At 45.3% G+C, this 9,848-nt stretch overlaps 2 protein-coding genes across 2 annotated transcripts; both read right to left on the reverse strand.

The window, feature by feature from the left end:
• Window positions 1-358: 358 nt before the first annotated feature.
• On the reverse strand, window positions 359-4,217 carry PtA15_18A112 (uncharacterized protein; the record flags this gene model as incomplete). Its single annotated transcript, XM_053164620.1, has 7 exons — window positions 359-654; window positions 733-771; window positions 865-965; window positions 3,449-3,455; window positions 3,561-3,719; window positions 3,823-3,829; window positions 3,915-4,217. The coding sequence occupies 7 exons, from the start codon at window positions 4,215-4,217 to the stop codon at window positions 359-361; spliced, it is 912 nt and encodes a 303-aa protein (XP_053028611.1).
• A 1,538-nt stretch (window positions 4,218-5,755) lies between these two features.
• PtA15_18A113 (uncharacterized protein) lies at window positions 5,756-6,248 on the reverse strand (the record flags this gene model as incomplete). Its single annotated transcript, XM_053164621.1, has 3 exons — window positions 5,756-5,865; window positions 5,937-5,999; window positions 6,113-6,248. 3 exons carry the CDS (start codon window positions 6,246-6,248, stop codon window positions 5,756-5,758), a joined length of 309 nt encoding a protein of 102 aa, XP_053028612.1.
• Between the last annotated feature and the right edge of the window lie 3,600 nt (window positions 6,249-9,848).

Consider the following 9,848-nt stretch of genomic DNA (forward strand, 5'->3'; position numbering starts at 1 on the left):
GGGAGTGGTGCCATCAAACCTGAGCACTTTGAAAGTTTTATTATGACAGTAAAAAATTGCGAGAAGGTCCAAAAACAATGCTACATATCCTACAAGATGCAGGAGAAGGAAGGGGTCCATTGGCTCAGCAGAAACTTCATGCTATTACTCACAACTGAGGAGGTACAAGCAATAGAATGGAAAACAGCAAAAAAAACAAGAAAGAGTAGGGCAAACACTGGCGCATAGTGTATAAGTCCCTCCTTCGGAGGGTCCCTGCGGGACGGCGTCCCCCCTCCACAAAGAGAGGGTCTTAGTTAAGTTAGGTCAGTGGTTTGCTACAGGTGAGAAGATCCAGAGGTGTCGTCAGAATATTTATTCAATCTGCTAGATCGCTCATAATACTAACTGTGAATACGCCACCACTACAGCTGAAGAGTTGAGCTTGATCCCTAAGGTCTTCCACAAAGCAAATGGCTCTGTAGTTCCAAATTTCGATGCTGGATGCGACTTTGTAAGTTTGATTCAGCGTATCAATATGACTTTGCACGTTCCAAAGATTTTGGCGATCGGGGATGTGTCCAATTTCGCTGAATTCTCCCTGTACGGCTATCCTTGCTGGATTGTAGGGTGTCGAGGGCAGAGAATAGAAGGGTGTTCCGCACTGTGGGTATGCTGCAAGAAGGAAAAAGGGAACGACTCAGAGTTCTACTCCCTGGCTCAAATGTGGTATTCACAAATTATATAGCTTACGATAGTGGTGGTTATCATGAAAGTCACCGGCGCCGGAGTCTGGACTCAGGAATTCAAAAACACAAATTTAAGCTACACGTGAGTTAAAAGCATCTGGGAGAAGAAACACTTTGAATGGCTTTTCAGGTGTACCTCTCCAACCTGAGACCGACAGAACCGTGCGGGTTGGGTCCAGCTCTTTGACCTTTGGCGTGAGTTCAATTTCAGACAATTTGAATTGTCCCAATCCTTCACTGGAAAGTAAGGAAATGATGGAAACGTGTGAGTTACGGTTTCAGTGTCACAGATGTGTGGTATTGACGGAGGAAGAAACCCACTTGTAAAGTACCCAAGTGATTATTGATGGGAAACTCCAATAGGGGGGTTCATGATTGAATTTTACTAAACTTTGGAGCCAAATTTAAGGCCTTTATGAACAAAATTTTAAAGTTTTGGGAAAATGCACCGCAGCAGGCAATACTGATCAATCAGGTCAGTTTATCAATTTTTAAAAAAAATTTTCATAAACACCTTAAAATGTGTCCCAAAGTTTTGTCCAGTTCAATTGTGAACCCCCCTAATGTGTTGTGATCATCAACATCATCTGTAGGACAAACTCTGTTTGCTACTCTGATGTCGGCCATTGCAAATGGGGGTTCATGAAAGGCATATATTCCTGATTTGTTTACGGGGGGAGGGGCTTGTCAATTGAATCTACGGCCTGAACTCTAGCACTAGCAGGCTTAACTCACTTGCCAAACCAACAAGCCCATTCTGTTGCAAGCGTAATAGTACAGATCCGGTTAAATTTTTATGTGTTTTCAAACCATGTTGAAGCCTAAACTCTTTAATGCCTTCAGATCATACTGCATAGCTTCATATGTTGGAGCAGTGTCAAGACCTGTTGGAGAAAGCAGAAATTTGACTATCAGTGAATCACCCTTAAGATTGCTGACCATTGGGCCAGAATCCCTGGTCCAGCGTGCCCAGCTGAAAGACAAATTCTCCGTTTAGGAAAGGGCGGACATTCCATTGCTGTCTTTTTTCTTTTTGATTGTCCGGAAACCCAAGTAACTTCATACCACGTCTTGTCCTAATTCTATTTGAAAGTGATACAGATTTGGCTTTGTGGGGGACCACAGCTGAGGAGAAGACACGGTGAAAGTGACGGCAGTGTTGGCAGTTGCTTGAAGCTGCTGGAGAGGGGTACCCAGAGAATCCGGATATAGAGGCAAATCCGCAGAAGAAATAGTTGGACTGTATAGCTTTAATTCCGAATTGGAAGCCTTGTTTGAGGTGGAAACCGTTATTTTTGCTAATAAAGTGCATTGCGTGAGCAAAGCTAACCACGCAGAGCAATCTATCACAAAATTATTCACCGGTTCCATCCGCATGAGCAGTAGTGTGAGCATCTATAATAGCACTGTTCACGTAAGAAATCTATGACCATGGTGAGAGATATACATCAGCATACTTTACCAGCCAAATTGGCTGGCACAATGGGATAAACTTTATTTCAATCTTGCTGATGTTTAGCTTACGTGAAGAGTGCTAATGTGTTCCTTAGAGCATCTCCACCCGGGGAGGTAAAAGCGGGTTGCTAAAACCCCGGGATGGCAACTCAATTTTTGCATATAGCAACCCGCGCGGCTCTGGCACACACCCGTGGTTGCTATAATCCAGAAGCACTCCAAGATGACCAAGTCATCAAATGGAGTCACAACGAACCTAATGAACAATACAGCCAGTCACCGATCGGCGATAGCTTGCAAAGGTCCCTAGGACCGGTATAGCCGGTCATCGATGGCTTGCCAAGCTCTCGATGACTGGTATAGCCAATTGAGAGAGATCAATGACTGTATATCCAGTCATCGAGAGAGCTCTTGATGAACGGTATAGTCAGTCATCGAGAGCTCCCTCGATGAACGGTATAGCCAGTCATCGAGAACGCTCTCGATGACCAGTGTAGCCAGTCATCGAGAACGCTCTCGATGACCGGTGTAGCCAGTCATCGAGAACGCTCTAACACTCTCGATGACCGGTGTAGCCAGTCATCGAGAACGCTCTAACACTCTCGATGACCGGTGTAGCCAGTCATCGAGAGAGCTCTCGATGACTGGTATATACCAATCGAGAGAGCTCTCGATGACTGTATATCCAGTCATCAAGAGGGCTCTCAATGACCGGTATACCCAGTCATCGAGAGAGCTCTCGATCACCAGTATAGCCAGTCATCGAGAAAGCTCTCGATGACCAGTATAGCCAGTCATCGAGAGCTTGCGATATTCTCGATGGTTGGTTATATGTGTATCCGGTCATCGATTGCTTTTGATGCTCTCGATGACCGGGCAGACAGTTAGCAGGACAGCCAGTCATCGATAGCTTGCAGTGCTCTCGATGACCAGTTTGGTGGAGGATACATGTCACTTCTGATGGTGGGTAGGGAGGGGGGCATGAGAGGGCATGAGCTTGGGGAAGTTGCTATCGAGTTGCTAGTGGGTTGCCATACATAGCAACCCGATCGAGATTTTTAGCTCCCGAGCCAAAATAGAAACTCGTTTGGCACCCCGGGTGGGTGGTGTTTTTTGGGTTCGGGTTGGTAAACGCAGGATAGCAACCCGGTTTACCACCCCGGGTGGAGATGCTCTAAAACCTTTAGGAACCGGTTCAAGAAAGACTGTTTGCTAAATCCCGCTACTTAGGGGTATAAAATATGTGGTCTGGCTTCAAAACTTACTTGCCAACTGTATTGAGGGTAATCAATAATTGTTAGCTCTTCAGCTCGGGCAAGTAGACATGCCAAGGAAACGGAGGCACGCGTGTTATCATCACGAAGAAAAGAAACTTACGGGGGATCAAGGTATCTTTGGAATCGGTTGGGTCATATACAAATACCAACAGCTCGTTTTCTTGACCCGGCCCTTTGAGCGCGTCGGTCAAGTCCAATGAGAATTTGAAATATCCTCCTCTGTGGAATCCGACCGATTTTCCGTTCACAAAAATCGTGGCTGGAGGTGGGCGATAGCAATTTTATCAGCTCATCTTGCTTTAAACATTTTGTAGCAAGCGCGTCTCCTAATCACCTTCATAGTCCACCGCACCGAAATTCACCAAAACACTTTTACCCGACCAGTCCCGAGGAGCAACAAAAGTTGTACGATACCAACTATACATGTGATTTTCCATGATCCCGCTTAACCCACTTTCCATCGGGAAAGGTGCCAGAATTTCACTATCGAAGCCACATCCGCCGTAGGGTGGGTTTTGAATTTCTTGGCTGGTTTGAATTGCCAGGGCCCGTTAAGATTGATGCCATGCTGCCTTCTGAGCAAGGGGGGAGAGTATTCAGGCCATGGTGATGCGCCTACAGTCCAATCAGTCGTAAACGGAGGAGTTTTGAGTTTATAAGGCGCTGGTGCCTGACAATCTGAAGATGCAGCGACGCTCCAAGAACCGCTAAAGTGTATCGGAAAGTAAGATAAGAGGATTGAGGGGGAAAAGAACATCTCTGGATTCGTATTCGTAAATGATAAAAGCCTGGTCCTAAAGACAGGCAAAATCCTGCGGAATATTGATAACGAAAGCACTCTTTTTTCTGGTTAGAATATTTTTGGATATTGCTTTGAGAAGGTGTGAAGTGTGAGGGATGATGGGCCTTGAGGAGTCCGTGGGGTGATGATTCAGGCCGCTGGAAGCGCTAATGTCCGCTTCCCACTGGTATATAGCAGAGCCTTGCCAGATCTTCAGTGATGAACTTGGGTAGCGAGGTGGGCAGAAAATCCAGGAATGGTGACTGCTCTATGGAACCCGAAGTCCATGACACCTCAGCGGTACGTTGGCAGACGTTGGCACGTTCGTTAACAATTGTCCATCATCCATCCACTCACAAGTGATATGGTAATACAACCATAAACAGTTGTGCCGAACCTTTTCCCGCAGTCATGACTCGCGACTCACCGCACGGAGATATACCATAACACGGGTGATTTAAGCTGTGTGTCGGGTGACCCCCGACCCTTTATGAAGAAATGTGTCCGGACTTCGAAGTGCCAAATTGGTACATAGCAGTGGCAGTATTTATCAAACTCATCATGGCATTGGTGCTATGCATTTCTTTATTACCTTTCCTGGAGCAAGCTTTCAAAGTAAAATTTCCTCTCATCCCAGTTGAACGACAACCCACATGAATCAGACAGGATATTCCTCACTAGTTCACCAGGGGCTGCTATGAATGTGTCTGGTACGTCCACTTGCAGGTGTGTGTACATTATTTTCTTCGACATTCCCGTTTCCTGATGATGAGCTGTTCAATTCATTAGGATGTAGAAAGAAGACACCCATCCTATCGTGATATACTTGTGCATTTTTCCTTTCGTCATTCAACTTCAAGGGCCGGCAAGCCCAAACGTATCACTTACCGGCCCATAACAAATGTTGCTTTGAACGCCTTGACCCGAAATTGAATGATTTATGGCCCTGATGCCGTGACTCCAGCTTCTTCCCTTCCGGACCCCAGTAGCTCAGCCGCATCCATGGTTGGCATTAAAGATGAGAAAAACAAAAACATAATAAGATCTGGAACACTACTCTAGGTAACGCTGGGTACGAGTCTGACATGTCTTCATGAGAAAAATCAGAAGGGCCTGTGTTCGACAGCTTCTGTTCAGGGAGAAGTAAACAAAGGAAAGACAACGTCTTAAGATAACTTCCTTCTAAACTTGTGATAAGCTTTCGCGGATCAACGTACAGACACGCACTATTACTCTACCTTTCGACAGAATTGATTTAGTTCTCAAGTTGGAGAAACCGACAGGTTCAATTGCAATGGTGATATACGGAAATATGAAAACCGTGTGTAGCGACAAAGAAAAAGGAAAGAGGGGAACATGCTTTGAGACTTCCTGCATGCAATGGGAAAAATTTGTGTGTAAGCTTGCCGATAATGCAGACAGATAAGACAATTGTTGCTAATTAATACGCTTTCTGAAGTGTGGTACTGGTGGTATTGCTTTGCTTACCTGTGGATTGATGTTTCTACTCCGTTCTAACAATCATCATCATGGTGATGGTGATGTCCGCCACAGCTTGAACAAACTACCGGTTGGTAGACCGGTTGGTAGACCGGTTGGTAGACAGGGCCAGGGGCAACAGCATCTGATCAAAGTGAATGTTTCAGTTCAAGTTGAACTTGATCTCGTCAAGCAAATGGTTAAAAAGACGCTCACAGGCTGGACCGCAATCATGATGATGTCTTTTAGCAAGCGGCAGACGACTAGTACTTTCATCAACTTGACAATAGGGCATAATAAATGGCAAGTGACGTCAAAAACCCTCCCAAAGGGGGTGAGGAGGTGTTCCTAATCCTATTCAAAATCGTAAATCACGGATAACGGTGACTCACTATTCATTTCAGTAGACAATGTCGCTTCCGGCACCTTTTCAATTTCTTCCATTGTACCTCCTCCATAAGAAACTCTCATACATTCGGTGGAACTCAAAAGAAAGGCTGTTGCCAACCAGGAAAACACTTTCATCATTGTCAATATTTCCTTGTGGCTTTATACGGAGGGATCAAAGATTTCTGGTCAATAAACTCATTAAATGCACACAAATGAGAGAGAGCATACCTGGAATAATAATCTCTTCAGTAATATATGTAACTGCTAATCGACCTCATATGAGTAGGAGAATTTTTGGACTCCAAGTGTAAAGCAAGGTGGGATTATATTATGATCGTATATCTAAAGGAAGGGAGACTTGCAAGTTACAATCACATGGTTTTTAAATCATTTCAATGATGGTCCCTCAAACATATAGAGTTACCGGAGCTCTTGATTCATCAGCAGTAAAGCCTACCAAAACTATCTGTCAAGTCAAAGCAGTAAAACACAGTCAAACCTCAAACGTGCCAGGAAAAGGCCAAGCAAAGTCAAGGATCTAGGATTTGATGCGGGGCAAGAAGCTGCGGATGGCTGTACCCTTTTTTCCTATTTTATGGTGATTGATACAAACTTCAATGCTAAGAGCTGTCACTTTTACCGTAGAAATCAGAGTTTCACAAATGCGGGGCGGACAGCTTTGAGGCAGTGCAAGCAACCTTCCAGTTCAAGGCGCAAATTTTGTCAGTTTGTTGGTGAAGGGATGCATAGGTGATGAAGCCCTGAACCTGATGGAGGGGGCATACCAACTTCTCTCACTGAGAAGAGTGGCAACCTCATAGACAGGCTAGCCTAGGCTAACCCAGGTTAATCTTCAAGACACACATGAGGTATGGCTTGAGTTATTGGGAAGCAAATCTTCTGCCATTGCAGCGCACGGCCTGGCAGGCACCATGTTGATATGCTCATATATGGACCTTATGCTTCTACTATGGTCTGGCTCTTGGTGTTGTATTTAGTCTGTGCTGTCTCCAATCCTGAAGCTTTTCCCTCACTGAATACAAACCACCTTACTCTGTTTCTGTTCCACCTGTCACAAGACAGTCCAGTGTCTTCAGTCCTTTGACCCCTTTCTCCCTTGTGAAGCTTCAGAAAGATCAGGAAATAGCTGTGAGGGGAAATGACAATTGGTACTAGAGATGGCCCCGACGAACCCGTTGCGGGTATCCGCTATCCGCTCAGCCTGGCGGATACCCGCCAGCGGATGCGGATTTCTGAGATCCTGGGAGAATCTGGCGGATACCCGGGTAGCGGAACAGGTATCCGCTCATCCTACAGTCTATGTGAGCCGCACGCAGCTGCGCAGCTCTGAACCGGCTTTCCTGCCCTTGGCCCCCCACCCCCGGGGGTCGCCCAATATCCTGCGTCTCTCAATTCCCGACCGGAAATCTGCCAACACCACATATCCACATATCCCCCAGCAGCCACATCATGAACCGCCGTAAGAGGCTCCGCCAACAACGCTCCAAAGACAAAACTCAAAGGCCAGCCGTGGAATCAAACAATGAACCGGATGAAGACAACTCAACCCCAAGTCCTACACCTGCGGGAACCGATATGACCGATGAGCAGCGTCTTGGTCAGTTTGAATAACAACTTCTCTTTTTTCTTTTTTTAGTACATATTTGTTTTCTTACCAAAAAACCTCTCTGAATTTAGAACATGCAAAGAGACTTGCACGTAATCAAGTCAGTTCAGCATATTCTGCTTATCATCCACCAGAGCTTTCTGATCAGGTCAATAAATTCTGCCGTTGTATGATTGCTTGGAAATGCAAGACGTAAGTGTTTTATGATTTAATTTATGCAAAGTAACAATAGCTAAAGCGATCAATCTCAGGTGTGGTAAAGCTATCAATCGACCCGCGTACGAATCCTCATGCAGTAATCTCCTCGCTCATGCCGGCCGATGTTTGAGGAAGCAGCAAATACCCTCACAGAACAAGACCCTTGCAGAGGTTGGGGTTTCCGGCACTGGAGAAATTGACTCGCAGGAGGCAGGTCTTTTTTTGGTTCAATTTTTCTCACTGATCTGACCTTTTATCTCTCCTTAGGTGTTACAACGATGTGCTATTTGGTGTGCCGAGGGGGCAAACCCATTTTCAGCTTTGGAAGAACCCAGCTTCAAGAAAATCCTTCATCCGACGATCCTCAAGCATCTCCCAAATCGAAAGATGGTTTCACAGGCCATTCACATGTTGTACTTGTGCGTTCAGGAGGAATTACGCCTTGAATTAGAGGTATACCTGTTTCTTTTTCATAGCTATTTAGTTGGATAGGATAAAACAACTGATTGCGATCCCTGTTTTTTAATATTCAGATTCACGAAGGAGCACTGTACTTGGGGGTGGATGCGTGGCAGACTCCGAATGGATTTGACATCATCGGAGCGGTGATATACCGTCTTTCAGACGATGGCGCAGGTAAAGTTGGATTGGATGCAATGCCCCTTGACTTTGTTCAGCTTAAAGAACAACATACAGGCAAGAATATGGCTCGCATGGTAGAGTTTATTGTTGACAAGTTTGGCTTGAAAAACCGGGTACAAGCCTCTTTTTCCCTTTTGTCTGACGTATCTCTTTCATTTCGTCTTCTAACTCCACCCTTTTGATCTTATTAGATCTGTGGTATTGTTTCCGACAACGCGGCAAACAAGGGTACAATGATCGGCGAGCTGGCAAAACTCAACTGGAAGCGCTTCACAGGCGAGGCACAGTGGATACGGTGCTTTGCACATATCCTGAACCTTATTGTCAAAGCCATCCTGCAACCGTTTTCGCGTTTAAAAAAATCCATTCCCGGTGCTTCCGAGTTGGATGATTCAGATGAAGAGCACGAGGCACATGATCTTATTGAAAGGTAAGTGTTTCACTGGCACGAAGTGCCTTCCAGACCACAAATCAGCTTATCCAATGATTGTTTGCGTGAATTTGTGTGTCTGCAGCTTTGGCGACGATGAGAGTGATTCAAATGAAGAGGAGGAGGAAAACAACATTGCGGCACAAGATGGTGATTTAGCAGAAGAGGACAAACTGACTTTGGATGATCTCAAAGACATCGAGGAGGAAGACGACGAAGATGCATATACTTCTCAAATGTGTCGTCAATCGCTTGCAAAGGTCAGCTCAATTTTTTCACTTGCACAACATTCCTCCCTTGATCTTGTTTCAATGTTGCCTAACAACATAATTTTCTATTTCTATCAAGTTTCGTGTGATTGCAACAAAACTGAAGAAATCACCTAATTCTAAGGCCAAGTTCATCACCATTTGCCAAGAAAAACAATGCGAGAAACCGCACAACATCGAACGCAACGTCCCAACTCGATGGAACTCAACATACATTCAACTTAAGAGCATCATCAGATGCGAAGAGGCAATGTAAGTATTTGCTTCATAATTTTTTTCAAGGCAAAAAATCCTGATCTAATGTTTGTGACAGATTCGCGTGGCAACGCGATAAGGAGTTTGGAACCCTCCGCAATGTGCATTTAAATCAGGAGGACTTTGACTTGGCGGCTGACCTAGTACAGTTTCTCAAGCCGTTTTACGAGCCGACCCTTCAAGTTTCAGTAGGCTCCTTGGCTTGTTTTTTGGACGTCGTGGTGATGATCAATCAAGTCACTGCAGGTCTTTCCGCAGTTATCGCGAATGAGGATGGAAATTACCCTCCCGCTTTACGCAATGCATGTCGTGCGGGG

This window comes from Puccinia triticina, chromosome 18A, assembly GCF_026914185.1.
Source record: "Puccinia triticina chromosome 18A, complete sequence".
Lineage (NCBI taxonomy): Eukaryota > Fungi > Basidiomycota > Pucciniomycetes > Pucciniales > Pucciniaceae > Puccinia > Puccinia triticina.